The 17,500-nt window shown below is 47.4% G+C and overlaps 1 protein-coding gene across 3 annotated transcripts in view; it reads left to right on the top strand.

Annotated features, from left to right (window-relative positions):
* Nucleotides 1–17,500, top strand: part of LOC126581321 (band 7 protein AGAP004871-like) — a 23,931-nt gene that overhangs the window by 2,963 nt on the left and 3,468 nt on the right. The window contains exon 1 of one of the 3 annotated variants that reach the window (XM_050244893.1): nt 8,757–8,947. The exons of 1 other annotated variant lie outside the window; for it this stretch is intronic. In XM_050244893.1, the coding sequence (XP_050100850.1) occupies nt 8,872–8,947 (76 nt within the window). In that variant the 5' untranslated portion in view covers nt 8,757–8,871. Of the gene's footprint in view, nt 1–8,756; nt 8,948–17,163; nt 17,344–17,500 lie in introns of those variants that run through there. One more of the 3 variants, XM_050244894.1, reaches the window with a different exon arrangement.

The following is a 17,500-nucleotide window of genomic DNA, read 5'->3' as shown; positions in this document are numbered from 1 at the left end:
ATCGTGTACTCGAGCGTAAAACAATTAACGGAGAGAAAGTTTGAAGATGTTTTGCTGCCTCATGATCTGCGCCATCGCCGGTCATCGCTAATAGGTCGCTGGATGCTGGGGTGTGAGTCACGCCAAACAACGAAGTAATTCAATCATCGCTTTCATCTGACGGCGTCTGGAGGCAAAAAACTTATTCCCTTGACACTGGAAGAGTCACAAAAATAGAAGAAAACGACTAGAGAAGGCTCATCGTTGCGTTGAAAAAAGTAAGCTACTAGGCGCCTCCATCATGTACCATGCGCCTCCATGCGCCTCCATCGATCTTCTATTTCGTCTCGAATCCCGGCTGAAGGCCGAGACATAAACAATCTACCTTGTGCCGGGAGGGCGTCTCAACACTTCCTCCGGTCATGCCCCATCAAATGCCACTCTCGTCTGTCCGTTTTGTGGTCTCTTCTTTTCGCTTCTCCCTTCGCCGTCCGATCCGGTGTCGGTTCGTTATCTTTCGCACACACTTCGCATTCCTCTATTCGGGTGTCACTTCCGGTTCTCCACCTTCCATTTCTTTTTCTCCGTTTTTTATGTACTCTTTCTCTTCTGAATCTTCTTCTGTGGCTCTCTTCTTCTTCGTGGCTCTCGGGGGGGTCAGTAAGTTTTCTCACTTTCGTTTCACGTACGAGTCTGCGTTGAGATGGAACGCTCGGGGAGGACAGCCCTGGATTGCCGTTTCCCATAATTGATAGCCGTTTGAGACCGTTTGAGACTGAGAAGATCACAAGACCGGAAGGCACTGCTGGCGGCACTCGGTCTACGATGCCGGATGCTGTGTTCCGTTCCGTTCCGTTTCGTACCGTTGCTATCATCCGTTTGGAGTTCGATTGGCGAGTACGATTTCATTGTTTCATTTGCACTTCACTTTATGATTTTATTTATCTTTTGCCCCGTTTTTCTGCCTCGGGGGAATTGATCGGAACGGGGGAATTGATCAGACAGGAAAGAACATCAGAATCAAAGACCCGGCACTGGCTGCAGCAATTGAAGTCACGCTGTTCGTTCAAGCGGCAACGGCGAAGAGCGTTCCTGCAAGAGATCGTCGGTGAACTGATAGTAGCAGGTCAATTTCCGCCATAATTTATGCCTTTTGTGCTGTCGGTGACGCTCACCATTATCGGCTTCGAGTATCAGTTGCTCCCTTCGGTTCTCTGTTGCGTGGAGAACCTCCCAGTAGGTGTGAACATGATCGATCGAAGTTGATGCAAGAAGATTCTGCAAACACACAACAATACACCGACAGTGGTTTGACCCAGATAACACGCTCCAACGGCATCAAGTCAAGTTCTTCGATCTAATCGATTGAACGCAAGGAGGGCGCCTCTCGCTTCCGCCATGACTTCTTCGGCTCCTGTTTCTTCTCCGTTCAGCGATTGGTTAGATTAGCCTCCACTTTGCCATTCCTATAATCTCCTCTAGCCAGCGAGTAATATGAACGAATAGGATCCGATTATGCATGCAAATGGAATTGTTTTGCATTTCGGCACTTCCAGTGCGTAGCTGCCGAAGGCATTTGGATGTAGGTCGTATTGTTTCAAGGTCGCGCGGTTATGTATTGTAAACAGTTTTGCATTAAATTGTCTGCCGAGACATTGGTTGACTTAATAAGAAAATAAGGTTCCCTTTTTCTGACAAGACAACTTCTTTTTATGAAAATCAAAGAAACTCTCACAGAAAACAAATTACTTTTATTATCTTGTAGGTAATTCCTAATGCCATAAAAGACACAAGACACAATTTTCTTCCGCCAACTAACACCAACCGAAACCAATGTTCGGCAATCAACTTCAGCCCATGCAACTGAGCTGTGAGCGCGCATTTTTCTGTTGCATAATTTGCCCACCCCAAAATACGGACCTTGGAGGAAGTGAGAAGGGGAGACTAAGTGAATGAACATAATCAAATGGCGTTCCCCCCTTCATGGAGACCAGGCACTTACTCGAATCGTCGTGGCCGGCTGTATTAAAGGCATCTTTTAGAAAGTGCACTACAGCGACCGAAAAGCGAAAGCAAAGCATCTGCGCTTCCAGCGAGGAAAGTGCACAATCGTCTCGGATGCAATCTTGATGTCGGTCTGTACCATTTTGCTTGCTGGAATCTCATTTTTTTACCCCCGGCTAGAGCGGGCAGAAACTTACTTCTGTAATCTGCAATAATTTAGACGCATTCACAGACGCCATATCCACCGAGATGTTTGGAATGTTCCAAAGAAAAGTTCCTCGTTAATCCACGCAATTTATCACGACACGATCACTGGCAGTGTTTGGTGTTTGTTTCACAGGAACTTATGTTTCACTTACAATTAGTTCAGTTGCTGTTGTTGTGGTGGAGGGGACTAGGAGCGAAACAAGCAACCAATTACAATTAGGCTTATTGGCAAAACAGACCAGATAAAGCTTAAGGATAAGCGAAACTTATCCTGCCTGCTTCTCCACCTAGACACGCTCGGCTCGACGAGACGGAACCTCATCCAACCGGCGACGAGAAGGATGAAACCATTTCTTTAATATTTCCGGTGGCGAGAACGCTTCACAATGGGCCGACTGTTTTCGCTTGACTTGGGCGCTGGGCGTGGGCTGTGTTACCTCCACAAAGCGATCGGAAAACGGAAACACATTATGTGCTGGAAGACACATTTTTTCCATGCTTTGGATTCACAATGAGCCCAACACACAGACAACGCTGACGCAGCAGACAGAAAGCCGAAAGGGATATCAAGATTCAAGTGTTTTGCTCGAGATAGAAAGCGAATGCATTTGTGGCACAAGTGCACTTGCCGGCTTCTCGGTAGCATCGAGAGGGTGTTTCCTTTAGCAATGACTTTAGCCACGGGACAAGAGTGGCTTCCATGGAGAGAAGGATGGAGCACATCGGAACGAGAATTCATGTTTTTCTTTCCTTCACTCCACTTTCTCGCTCGCTCGCTCTCGGTTCCATTCGGTGTAACAGTGTGGCCGGTAGCTGTGTATCAGCATGTCAGTGCGGTCGTTACGCCGACACGACTCATTGGCTTGTGGTGGTTGGCTCTGCTCCACTCGTCCTTGTTCCCAGACGACAAGAGCTGGCGTGTGTTTTGACTGCGCGGAAAACCCATTCGGGGTTCAAACTAAATGGAAATTTTTGTGTCTCTCTTGCCGTCACAGTCGCCGGTCTGTGGGTCTGGCTGGCTTGCCGGCCGGGGAGAGTGTGGAAACGAAACGCCATGACATGAGACAGCGAAATCGTAGTAATGTTTGTAAATCAACGGTATTAGGTTTATATTTTCTTTTCCTGAACCGTCACACTGGCCCCCTCGGGGGTCTGGATTGAGGGCCAGCTTCATCCACTTTGATCCGGATGACTTCGAGTGTGGTTCGAACTAGATCTGGTTTAACTGGCCGTAAAAAATCTAATTCGGAATTACTTTGAAGTGCTGCCGGTGTTTGGTGACTTTAAAATAGAGAGAGTGGATTAAGCAAACGTGTTCAAAGCGAGAGTAGCTGGCTTGATTTGTTCAAAGAAAAGTTGTCGAACTGTCCACTAATTGGAAGATTTTAATTACAAATATCATTCAACATGAAATATAACTAAACATAAGTTATGTTATGTTATAACCATTTTTTATAACAGATAGTCTTTAAATCTTTTTAGTAACCTACGTATTCCTTGTTGTGGTCCCGTAAATTTGTTTCTTCGTAAATAATTTCTTTTTAATCGCCGTGTCCCCCTTAACACACATTGCAAAACCATTTGAAACCAAACTCCCTCTACCCACTCCGACACCGGCTTGTGACATCCACTGTGCGCTTCGTAGACCGATGAATGTTTAATTGAATTACTTCATGTTCTTTCTGTTCCACTTCGCCTTCACCCAGTACAGCGATGGCTCAAGATGCTGCTGACTCCGAGTGGAGATTACCAACAAAAGAAAGAAACACTTGAACAGAGCCGTTACGTGGCCCGTGAATTGGCCATTTAGAGGCCAATAAACAAGAATTACGAACCTTAGGTGGTGCTGGTGCTATGTTCGGTAAATATATGATGGCATTTGGAGGAATCGTGCCGTTCCTTGAGTTAATGTTTGTAAAACAACGGCATTAACATATCAACGTTGAATTGCAAAATTTCCTTAATCCTGCCAAAGCAATTGGCAGTATCCAAGAGCAATCCAAACAACAAATCACGCTCTACACGCTGTGACGCTGCTTACACAAGATATCAAGAATGCTAGAATACCGGTGGCTCGTATGTTGGATTATTCTCTTTCCGTATGAGCTTCACTATGAATGAGCAACGATTGTTTCCCCTCGGTTCGCTTCACGCTACGCTTCATTGTAGTATTTTCGAGGATATCTTTTTTCCTCCCTCCGATAGCGCACGTCCCTCTAGCCTATTCGGTAGCTCCGTCATGAAGTTTCTGATGTGGTATGACCACGATGTCGCGAGCAGTTGCTGCACATCACGCGGCCTCGATTTATCTGCCGATCTGCGATCGTCGCTGACTCACCCAACCTCCGCAATCTGCCTACCTAATGGCTCTCGCATGTCCATTTAGTCTGCGAATCGTCTGGCCTGCTTCGCAATGTGCTTCGGATGGTCCATGTTCGGATTGCTCGACTCTCGGACCAGTCCGGTGGTCCCGAGAGTCGATTAAGTCATACGTAGCATCCCTTCTCTTTCGCAGACAACGGATCGGATTGGTCTTGCTCTCGCAGAACACTAGCCCGAAGCGACACAATAGCGTAGCTAGAGATAGTCGAGGCACGGAATCAACGCTGCCACCCACTGTCAACCATAAATCCGGAGCGATATGTTGTGTCGCCAGACATGCTTGTATGTTCCACACGGACCAAGGCACGGCATACTAGAAGGGTAGAGAGCTACTAGTCTCGCTAGCATACGGTTCTGATGGTTAGCGTAGATTGTGCTGCTGCTGCTGCTGCTGCTGCTGCTTGCGGACACATTGCTCATACGTTGGACTATGCTGATCGCTACATTGTTAAGCATTGTGAGGATGGGAAATGTCGATATAAATATTTTTAAATCACCAATCTCGTTTCAAAACATAATGTTCAAATAAGTTATTAGGACAATAAATAAGGAAACATTTTCTAAATATTTTCTCTGGGTGCTCGTTGGAATTGTCGGCATTGGATTCGCTGTAACCATTGGAGCATAATCAGTAGTGACATCAGCAAGATTTTTATGCTTCTCACTGTAGATCATCTCGGTGCGTCCCACCATGAATTCCCTCGACCGATCATCCAACGATCGCTAGCCACTGTTGACGAACCGCTTGAAGTGAAAATAGTTTGATAGTCTGAACTTTCCGTCACAACGGATACGATTGCGGTCCAAGGAATGCTGGCAATCTGTCTCTTTCCTTCAACTCTTCTCGAGCTATAGGCCTCACGAACTACCAGGCATGTCGTGCAGCGTTCTCAAGAGGATGCTAGATTCGCTCGAAAAGCGTGAAACAAAAGATGCTCACTCCCAGGACGCTAGGTGACGATACAAACGCCAAGAAGAGAGAGAGAAAGGGAGAGAGAGAACCACAGAAGGATTCCTTTCTCTCGGCATTTTTGGGTGACCAAAACGGTTGGAATGCCGCTCACTCGGTTCGAGTCGAGCAATCTCAGAAGATTCTACAGTGATGGCCTCTTCCCTAGTGGCTCATCATTAATGCTTAACACATAAAATCCGTTCGCACAAACATTTCATTTGGGAAAAGAATAATATTTTAATGGCCACCGGTCGCAGTTTTAGTATTTCAATCACACCAACGACTACAAAAAGGCATCGTAAACGCGTACCGATTGGTGTGGGCAGCACTGTATTGTATACAAACACATCGGCACTGCCTGGCCTGCCGTCTGTCGATGTTCGAGAGGTTTTTCCTCGAGAGTCTTCACGGAAATTCTCGAGACAGCGAGGCAACGAACGCGTACGAAGGCGCGAAACCGATGACAATGCGAAGCGCGTCTCGTCGTCGTCGTGGTCGTGGTCGTCGTGCGTACCGTGCGCTATCACAACAGTCCTGTCAACGAAGCCGCCACCGAAAGATAACGGTCGAACGCGTGGTGTTTTTTTGCAAATTGTGCGCGTGATCGCAGGACACACGGCCGCCGGTAGAGATCACAGTGTCATTGCGCCATTTTTTGTTGAATAAAAAACGAAATTAAAACGAATCACTGCCTCGGTGATAAGTGTGATAAGATCGAATAGGACGTAAGTCGTTCATAAAAGTGAAATGCTGCCTTTGAGTTATCGTCGAGTGTGAGATGTGAGAAGTGATATTAACGATTGACGTCGGTTTGATGGTCAATTGAATGGATTGAACTGAAACTACGTTATATGAATTACGATTTTTTGCGATACGATAAACGGTGATCAACATGTACCTCGCACAGCACGCCCAATCGCAACAACTGCAACCACCGAACCAGCAACACCATCACCAGGATCAAGCGCGTTGGAAAGTGAAATGTACGTGAATTATTAGATTGTTGACTTTCTTGAGTAATATTGAGTTGAGTTTGTTATTTTTAGCCATGAGTGATCTCCCTTCATACGATGCCTTCGGTTCTTCTTCGCTAACTCTTGTGCTAACTGCATCCCCATAATTAGAACTTCATAATTGTCTCACTTTTGCGCGCATTTGTAAACGATTGGTGATGCTTCGAGACGAGTTACACTGGTGGCGCCGTATTGTAAACTGTCACGAACAAATCTACGTCTACGATTGTTGCGCTACGCCTGGCGCTCATCGACACATTGCCACCCACACCGACAGGCGGGCTACTTAATTAAGACCTAGTGCCCTGCATCCACCGGCAGGCGGCACGCGATCATAAACGGCGATTCGGTTCGCTCCGACCATCCGGGCACCGTTCGTCTTCGTCCAGTAGCAGGATTACCACATACACCGTCCGTGCTCATGTTTATGCTGAGCTACCATCACCCTCCTGCCACCAGCACCACTATTCTACTCCCACCGGTTGATTTTATAAATAATCTGTTGTTTCATTGGCTTCGCTTTGCTCCGCCCGTACGCACGCAGTAACTTTGTCTGCGTATTGCCTCTATTTTCGGGTTCACGCACGACCACCGTGCACCGAGCGTCTTATCACGGCGCCCCTTCTTACGGTGATTGACAGTATTATATTTTCTCGTTCCCTTTTCAACTGCTGCTTCTGCTTCTACTTCATCATAAGAGATGATACTCAGCCTAGGGATCCATTTTTTAATTATCGTTTATGGGGGTTTTGTTGCAGAGACGCCTATTTTATCTTCTATTTCTCTTTTTTTTAGTTAACTTTTAGTAAATGTTTTGCTTAAGTTAAGAGATCATTTACATAAAAATGATTTCTGCTGCTGATAACTTGCTTACGCCGATGAATTGCAAAAGCTTCGTTAGAGCGCTTTATTCACAATTTGCTTCTTGTAACGAGTAATCGCCGTTAGTAGTACGCCAACACTAATGCAGCACATGAAACGTTTGCAGCACCAATGCACTCACCGCAGAGTACACCTGGAACGACGCCAAAGCAGCCCTACCCGCGACCACAATATTACGGTAAGTTTGTCGTTTTGCGGCCACTTCATTTCCCTCGCCTGGATTCTGGATCGCCCTAGAAAGCTCGCCGTGTTTGCTAAGGAACTGCGAGCTCGGCATGTGGTCGATGTGGTGTAGCAAACCAATAACAGCCGCTCTGTCACTTACACGCTGTGCGCATGTGATGTAAGGCTGGAAACTTGGATTTTCCGTTCGGGATGCAAATAATTAATTGTGAAGCATGTTTGAAGCACTCACCAGACAAGACCAGTTTCTAACCTGCCAGCCTTAGTAGTATTTGTGTGTGGCCACTGCCACAGTAAGTGTTTCCTCGACTGACTAGCTATGATTAATTACTGTGTGCGCGGGCTGACTATTGTCACAGTTGTCGAGTGGGTTTGTTAAAAAACTTGAACAGGTAAAGTGGTGGCTGTGAGCGGTTAGTAGTGCTAGTAGCTAAGTGATCTATAGAGTAAACCCTTTACAAACCATTAAATTCTCTTTACAAATATTGGATATAAGACTAACTTAAACATACGGCTCGTCCGTCCTTATATATGTTAAAAAAAAAAAAAAAGACTAACTAAAGTCAAATATACTGAACTTAACAGATGCTAAGTTCTGTCTTTGGCCAAAATTCAGACTGAATGGTAAAGAGTCTTATGGTTGAACTTTCCTGTATCTTTTACCAGGCAATGAGGAGATGAAAGAAGCAGTACGATTTATTGAATGACTAGCAGCGATCAATTGAATTAATGTATGGCGTTGAATTTATGAATTGAAGCTGAATTTAACTTAGAATGGCTTCCCAAAAAAACACAATTTCTTCTCTACGGTTCATTAGTAACAGCTACTGAGTGAACAGATCCAAACGCAGTTCATTCGTTCGTTGTTCCGACCTAGGCGTCTCCATAATCTCCCTAGAGTCAAGCGAGGCAACGCTAGTAACGCAACTCATACCACTACATTCCACTACCACCATCCATTGATAATGTAGCGTAGCATTTTGTGTATTGGTATATTATTTGAGCGATAAGACGACCTACCTTGTGATCAAGTACACTTCCAGCGAAGAGATGTTAAACACCGTCGGGGAAAAAAAGCTTCGAACCAAATTGCTAAACTTTACGACGACTTCGATTAGATTGCCGGGCCTAGTGCTAGGCCGTGCCGTGCTATGCCCCGTCAGTACTCGCCGACGGTTCCATCGAACCAGATCGTGCGTCCGTTCAGTGGAGCTGAGAACGTTTGTTTATGTGTTAAGGGTGCGGCCGCGCACGCAAAACGAATCATAAATGGCCGGTTCAACGACTAATACACCGTCGTCCTCCTCTCGACCGATCATGATCGATGAGAGGCAACGATCGGGCTGTGAGTATTAACGCCTGGAGTACGCAGGAACAGACATTTACGTGCGGTGATTGAAGGTGTTGTTGGTGAGAAAGGCGAGACCGTTAACGATGCAGTTTCATTATCGCTTGAACCGTAACCGGTTTGAGTAACGTTCTTGTTGTGCAACTGCGCTGTGACTAATAAAATCGGAATGAGTGCTGATAAGCGCTGTACAGCGCAACGACGCCCGCAACAGTGGGTGTCCACTGTTTGCCGGAGCGATTGGTTATCTGCTCCCCCGGCGAAAATGAGCCCTCGCCAGTGAACGGGTAGAGACTTCATTAAAAAAGATGACTGATCGACGATGATTTATTCAATCACCATCGAACAGATAGTTTAGCTGCAACGAACTCGACAACATCTTGTTCTGTGCTGGTGGTCCTGTCCATCGTTAAGGTCTCAATATCGTGTCATAATGTCTACATTATGTATAAACAATCTGCGCTGCCTGGCCTACAAACACAGCTTGTAGACACCCTGAACACAGGCCGGCCTGTCAAGCAACACCAGATCATCCTTCAGCGAGCATCGGACGATATTATTTTCATAATTTGTGAGCGGATCTTCCGCGCCTGATCCTTACCAGATGCCACGCCAGTGTACAGTGTCGAGGTGTTGTGCCATGCATCGTTGGTTGATGGTCGTTGGTGTAAAGGGCGTGCATTTTGCGTAATGTTTTGATTGCAGCTGTAACGGTTTCGCGTACCGGCCACATGTTGCCTTTCGCAGAATGTAATCAAAATGCAATCAAAAGCTGCAGCTAAGCACACCTCGTTAGCGTCAAATGATGGCGTAAATGTGGTGACTAACGCTTGTGCTGCTTGTGGACTGATAAGACGTAGATCTTGTTTGAATTGTGCCACTACGTGTATTACACAACATTGACTCCAATGAAATCAACACGCTTCTCCGAATATACCATAAAATGTTATTAATTTGATTGAGTTAAGACCAATTAAGCCTCAGGAAATATGCCAGATCAAATCACCCAACGGAACGATCACCGTTCTTCTTCCGATCTTCCAGTTGGTTTCGAGAGATGCTCCGGTTTGCATAAACAAAACTCGGCGATGCCTTACTCGATAAATTAAACCAACCACTTCTGGCACATCGAGGTCAAACACTCACGCCTTTTGCTATTGCTGTGCTCTTCTACAGCCGCTAATGATGAAATCGAATAAATATCATACCCGATCAATCATGCCCGTTACGATAATGATGATGCTGATGAGGACGATGGAGGAAATGCCATTCATTGGACACGATCGCACGTGTGTTTGACGTGTAAGCTTAGGGGCAAATGATAAAGCAAATTGTTTACATTAACCATTAGGCTGGTGCACTTTGTGGCAAAGTGTTCTCATTCCCAACACGCCAACTGAGCGATACACTCGAAATGCAGAAATCCATTTCGGGGGCTTTTGGGACACCACACATTACGTTACATAAGGCGATTGTATGTGTTCGGTCACCCTTCGCATAACCATAAGCGCAGTCATGCATCAGCTCTTTGCTAGAAACGTTGGGAAAAAAGATGAGATTCCACTTCTAATGGAGCTTCGACTCCACCCATTCCTGCACTCCGCGAAGGCATTAATCATCAAGCTCGTCACAGCCGGTCGGTCCATCTCGGTTCCGGGAGGTGGATTCCATTTGCATATTTCCGCCATCCGATGATTACACTCATCCATACGTGACAGCACACGGAGTGGAGAGAAAAATGCGAAATACGAGAACGCATTCCAGTCACCGGGGCCTGCCACTGCTCTGCCATCTCCGCCATGTCGAACCCATGTTCGAAAGGATCTCGACGTCAAATCGCAAAGATGGCCAAAGAGCGAGAGAACACACGCGAGGAAGAGTGGGCCCCACCGGTGGACCAGATGGACCAGAAAAGGGTAAACGAGCCAATCTGTTAGCCAGCTCTGTACCGGTCGCGGAACATTATCCTGTGTGCGCCACTCACCACAACCAAGGACGAAGGTTCGAGGCCCGGGAATAGGCCAGTGCTGTATCATTCATTCGAAACAATTCTTCTCTCTATTCGCATCCCAGCGCGCGCGCTCGGACGGGCATGGACTCGGACCGAAGGACATGCGCCACTAATGCGCTTTGCGCTGGAAACTAATTTAGCAAATGTGCTGCGTATGGCATGAACGTCAAGAACACCCAGTGTTCGCTGTCCAGCGCGGTCCGATTGAAATGGTTCCAGGAGGTAGCAGAAGGCCTGGATGACTATTCAAACCAAGCTTACCAAGAGCGAACGAAAGGGGTTGGGATTTGAAATAAGATTCAAATGAACCCCATCGTGCCGGGAAGTGGAAGGAGTAATGATCACGAGTTCTGTTATTTCTTTTCCCTTTTTGACTTTGGTGCCTTGTTGTGCAGAAGAAGGAGCAGCAGTAGAAGAAAAGCTCTAAACAGATGGAGCAAACCATTAGTGAGAGCTGAATCATCAAATAAATCACGACATTATCCTCGCTTTCGTTTGGTCCTTCTTGCGCTTCTGGTCGATCGGACACATAACTTGCGCCACCATGACCAGGGATTGTATCATAAATTCCGCGCCAGGACACACCCTCCGCCTGTAATCATCATAATCAGTGAAAGTGAAGTGATGCTTTTATGACATCTCGTACTCATTTTTTTTTTGTTTAAAACATTCGCCCGGCAGTTCATCTCATCTGCATCTATTTCAACGGAAAACAATTGCCTGGTGGTGTTGGTTCGATGACCACCATTCGAGCGCTCGTCTACAACGTCCATCATCGGCTAAATAGGTGGGATCCTTTACCTACCCGGTCGTCCCATCAACCGTCCGTCATCGTCAACCATCACCATCAGCACAAGCGCACACTCATTTATCATCGCATTAATGACTGACACCCCTCCCACGCAGTGCCTCCACTTGATGATGAATTTCACTCTTTCCCCCGTGCGGTGGCCACTTGTTGAGCGTCCCTCGTATCGCGCGCAGAGTAGCAGTAGCATTCTAACAATGTGCTCAAGACGCTCGCTAGCGATGGATGAAGACATTTCGTTACAAAGACCGGTGCGACCACCGGCGGTGCCAGTGTCGACGATTGAAAGGACGTCGACGATCATGCCGGACTTCAAAAGTGTGTTGGGGAGAACCGAATGCGTCGGGTTGCGACGTGCGACAGAAGTCCATCTCGACTCGACCCGTTCTCGCTTCGCACGTCATTCCGTTGATCTGGCCATCACACTTCATTTACAGACCCGGCTCATTTCCACGGGAAGGAGGGGGCGAATTGAGTGAAAACTCCTCGTTTTCAATTCACCAACGTAAAGCGAAACGTGCCCCGATCCGATACCGGCTTGGGTTTGTTCGTTCGTGTTCTGCGAGCGTTCTTTGGGGCCTCGGGGCTTGAAGATAGTCAGCTGTCGCCTTTCTGTAGCGTTGGTTTTTGGCCAGACACAATGCCTAATGCTCCCCGCTGGCCAGTTGTCGAACGGATTCGCTTGATGGACATTACGCTTCAGGTCACGTTCCGTTGCGAGCTGTCGAAAATCCTTTTTAGACGCAGCCGATCCGTGGCCAGCCCTTGGTGTTGGGGAGGGTTTTTTGGAAAAAAAAACTATAATTCCCAAATCAGCACCGTGGCCGCACGGCAACAGGCACATACACACCACAGACAGCGCCATTGTTTATAGAATCTGCACGTGTTCGAGGTGGAGCGTTCAAATTAGCGTACCGGCAAGACCGGCATTAGGGACAGCGAACATGATTTATTGGCGCCAGAGGATGGGGAGAAGGAAAAACTAAACACCACACCAACCAGGGGGCCGTGAGGTAATCCATCGAAGGCGATTGAATTATTTATTGTCTTTAAGGCGGCCACGGTCAGAAGGGGAAGCATTAAATCGTCCGAGAATTTACCAGTCTTTTTGCTGCCAGAAGATGCTACAATGGGACAAGGACACGCATCCGTTGTTTATTCCTCGCAATTACTGTGCTGTTCCCGATACTAAAACACTGTGTATAGTGTAAATGTTTATGATAAACGTCGACGATGAGTTTAACCATGGGAATAAACTTTCAATAAATGGATTCGAAAGTATTTCCCAATATTTTTTTTTTGCCTCCCTCCGTAGGGAAACAAAAACAAATTGTTTCGAAACTGAGGAAACTAAGATGAAGCAGGAACTTATGCGGGAGCCAGCAGCTATCTTGTAGATTAACTATCCTGGCCCAGCTTCTGTAGCTTTATCACCCCAAAGCAAACTAATCCGCTTCCCAGCTCTGGATTAACGACCGAACGGAACGAAAACTAATTCCGTCTAATCTTGCTCTTGATCTGCTCGTTCGGGTCGCATCTCCTCCGGAATGTGTCCGTTCGGTCGTCGTCGGTTAGTTGACTTTGGCCAATAGACAATAGATTGTGTCAGACACAACGGAGAGTGGCCGCCTGCAGTGGCCCTATTCTCTTCTATACAAAAGCCATTGACACAATCTGGCTTCATATCCGATCAATCTAGTAATCCTTTGCTTCTCGAAACAACCAACCAGCTCGACAAGAGGAACGCTGAGCAGCTACTACTGCCACTGCCACTGGCATTACGTCTTTGTCCGCCATCGTGACTTCCTAAATTCTTGACTTCCAATTAACCACTTCACGGCACGGCCATGGACCAAGCACACAAGACCAAACGCTCGACGGTCCCGTTCGAATCCGAGGACGCGCCGCGAGGTGTGATGACTGACGTACCAAACTACGGACCATTTGCACTACGATTTTATAAATATCATTCGGGGTACTCGTCTTCACCCTTCTCTTCAACCTGCAACTGCAGTTTCACACATTTTCCGCTGGCCTCAGCACTTCCCAAACCGCCAGCGAGTTTGATGTTTTGACATTCTGACATTAGCCATTTCGGCTACAGAAAATCGCGTCGATGGCGACGATGATGACGACGCGAATGGGCGATTTGCATCGCTCTGTTCGGTTGCATTTAGTGTGTAAAAGGTCCCGAGGGCATTGAACATCCCCGTCTTACTTCCTTGCACCACCCCGAATTGTCCTCGTTCCCGGATGGAGAGACAAAGCTGCGCACCATCCCTGCGATGGCAAATGGCGCGATGGTCACTAGAGTGGAAAAAACATAGTATCAGCACGTCGCCACGTCGTCAGTTCTTTGTCGTCGCACACAAACTTTCTGTGGTCAAACTTTGCGGAAAGTTCGAGATCAAGAATCAGGACAGAGGACCGAGTAGCAGTCTGACGCCAAGCCCGCCCGTGGTCCGTGGTGTCATCAAAGCGCAATCTGCACGCTTCCATCTGTCGCGCTGGCGTCGGCGGTCCATCAGACCGTGGCCTCCCCCGATGGTTCGTTCGTTGGTTCGTCCATCCGGACGGTTTATCGTGATGCGAATCCATCCATGGATTGCCCGAGACCACTGGTAGAGTATGTTCGCGTCACAAACGATGGACGACAGGACGGAGGCCGTTGATTCAAACACTGAACAGATGGTATCGGGATGCAAGAAAATAATAAAAGAAATGGCCAGGGAGTGCCTGGTGCGGGAACGGGATGCTGCTAAACGTCTGTCATACGTGCTGGACTGGAGACTCCTCTCCTGTCAAACTTAATCCGAGCTCAACTTTTGATAAGATTCTCCAGAAAACGGAACGGACCGTGCCGTACCGTGTACGTGAGCCACTAGCAATCAATTAAGAGAATGACCAGGCACAATCTCTCTTAATTTACAATACAACTTACCTCACCCCCCAGGAACTGTTGTGGTTGATTTTCGGAAGCAGTTCTCTGCTGTCCTGTGGTGTTCGGCCGTGAGGCTAGAGAGCGAACACGTGCAGATGTAGCAGTGACTTCAGTTTCAAGCGGTTCGTGATCAAAAGCCATATCGACGGCCAACGATGTGTTGAACCCTTATTTTGGGGACGTTATTCTATGCACATGCGGAACGTTGCGCATTGATTCGAGATAAGTCTCTCTGTCTTCTGTAGCCCTTGGACACGTACGGACGGTGGATCGTTTCACTCGAGTTTTCCCTTACGCAACGGGTGAAAATGAGTGGAAATTCAATAGGACAACCGTACCGGCCACCATAAACACGATTTTATTGCTCTCCCACACCCTCGAGGCAGCTTCTCCCTCTTTATTTTATTGTGGTGTCTATTTTCTAAAACAAATTAATGGGATGCACCAAATGTCAACCAAGAGAGAGAGAGAGAGAGAGAGAGAGAGAGAGAGAGAGAGAGAGAGAGGCAGAGGGTGAAGAAATCGTTTTAGAATTGAACGAAACATATCGCCGACCCTGTGTGGCATGTCTTGTTCGCGGTTTCGAACATGGTCCAAGAATGTTTTTACCATTTTTTCGGCACTCGCCGCACACACCCACGGCACGAGGATGCGGCAAAATCATTTGATTCAATGGATGTCAAACAATGCTACCGGCGACGGTGCGTTGTTATGTCGTAGCGCCAGCAGAAGCCTCGGCCGTCCTCGGTCACGCGGCGTGATTTATGCTTGTGTGATCATGGCTAGCGTCCCCTCTGGCCCCCCCGAAAACCGATAATCGCCCACAGGCATTCGATGGCAGGCAGATGGATGAACTCCCGGTAGATGTGCTAGGATGTAGCACCCATCCTGCTGAAAATAATTGTTTTTGTCTCAAGTGGTGAAAGCAGTAATGTGTTTTCACTAAAACAATACACCGCAAAGTGGGCGGTTGGAATTGGGTAAAAATAGTTGAACATTAAAAACCTCTAAAAACGAGATCCGTCGCAATGTTTGGGTTGGTGAGTTGCGACACAAACTCAAGCACTTGACGCACGCTGGTACGTGATAAGATAGCAAAATGACAAAACGAATGAGACAATTGATAAAACAAATGAACTCAATCTTAAGAAAGCGCAGGGGTGGGTTTGTGTGCATTGTTTGAAGAAGAAACCAAAACTGATATCTTTTACGATTGTCTCTCACTCTTATCGGTACATGTTTGGAGTCGCACAACCATTTAGCAACGCTGAAGTAATGAAATCGGCCACAAATCTGATAGAGGGGCACAATAAAAGCGGTAATCGTGGAGGGAGATATCGATAATATTCCACCAAACGAGTTGGATGCAGTTGTGCAATCGATTAGGCCATTTGATAATGACCTCAAAACCTCTTAGACACTTGGATCACTTGCGAAATTAGATATTAAGCAAACATTCAACAGAGCAGCAGAGTTTTGAAGTAGAAATTATGAAAAGAGATTGGAAATAGAAGGATTTACATTGATACATTGCTTGAGTTTATATCATTTCTACACATAATTGTGCTGCAGTTACCTCAATTTCCGTCACAAAGCTCAATAATTTCAAAAAAATCTCTCTCTGATGCTTCAAAATGCTGCTCGCATTGCTGTCGATTTTGAACAACGAATTACATTCCACCGGACCGGGAGGATGCGCCGGATGTAGAACCATGTCCCCATATGTTACACCGCGGTCAGCGAACATGCTCGATCCCAGAAGCGGGTTCTCGCTTCACCGCTGAACGTGGCCATTTGTAACCGGGAAGAAAACAGATGCAACCAAGCGTTAGACGGGACCAAAATCCCATAGATTTGCCACGCCACGGGTTCGACGTGGTTCGACGCGATTCGATTTACGCCGCTACGGTCATCATCATACCCGCATACCAAGGGTCCCGGCATGAGAGCGATTTTCCCATGTTTTTCCTGTGCTCCCACCCACCACTCCCTTGCTTCAGATTGGCCAGCTCTATTTATTTGCTCGCCATCGACACCGAACGGATCGTGGGACGGGACAGGAGTAGCAGCTTGGTACTTGGCTGCTAAAGAAGCACTCGTCTTGGGTGTGTGTGGAGTGGCCAAGAAAAAGAAAAAGGTAAAAATGTTCGAAGAAAACGCAAAAACTGAGTCGAATCTGGCCGGTTGAAGCTTGAAGGGGTCGGTCTGCTCGATGGAATTAAATCGAATCCCTGGCACCAGAACGCGAGGTGCTTCGTGGGCGTACTAACATGCTCGACGCTCGATGCGTGCGCTCTCTCTCTCGCTCTTTGCCTCTCTGTGGCCACAGTGGAAAGCGGTCAGTGGCCCGGTAGCATCAACACTTCACCCATGGTACTCGCTCCACAGTCACCCTTAACCACGGACGCTACCGGTCACGGATAAACTCCCAGACGAGGAAGCGCTCTTATCCAATTCTTGTTTCATCTCACGGAAAAGTCAAGAAATCTCGTGCTCGAGTCGCGTGTGGAACGTCGCGATGGTCGCGGCCCTGTGGTCACCACACCTGTGTCCCAAAAACCACGATTGCTGAACGATGGACACCGATTGCCTGAGCACCGAGTCCGGTGGTTGCGAATGCTACGTCAATGTCCGTACGTATCGACCATAGAGGGGGGGAGCATTGGGACTCGGAGTGTGTCTTGTGGAAAACACGCCGGGAAATCACACGACCTGACACCTGACCGTCGCGAAAGGTCTCCATCGTGTAGCGGTGCGGATGATGCGCGAAGAGGATGATCGAGCTGCGTG

The sequence above is a fragment of the Anopheles aquasalis genome, chromosome 2 (assembly GCF_943734665.1).
Source record: "Anopheles aquasalis chromosome 2, idAnoAquaMG_Q_19, whole genome shotgun sequence".
Taxonomy (NCBI): domain Eukaryota; kingdom Metazoa; phylum Arthropoda; class Insecta; order Diptera; family Culicidae; genus Anopheles; species Anopheles aquasalis.
The sequence above is the reverse complement of the archived record's forward strand: the minus strand, read 5'-3'. Positions and strand labels throughout refer to the sequence as shown.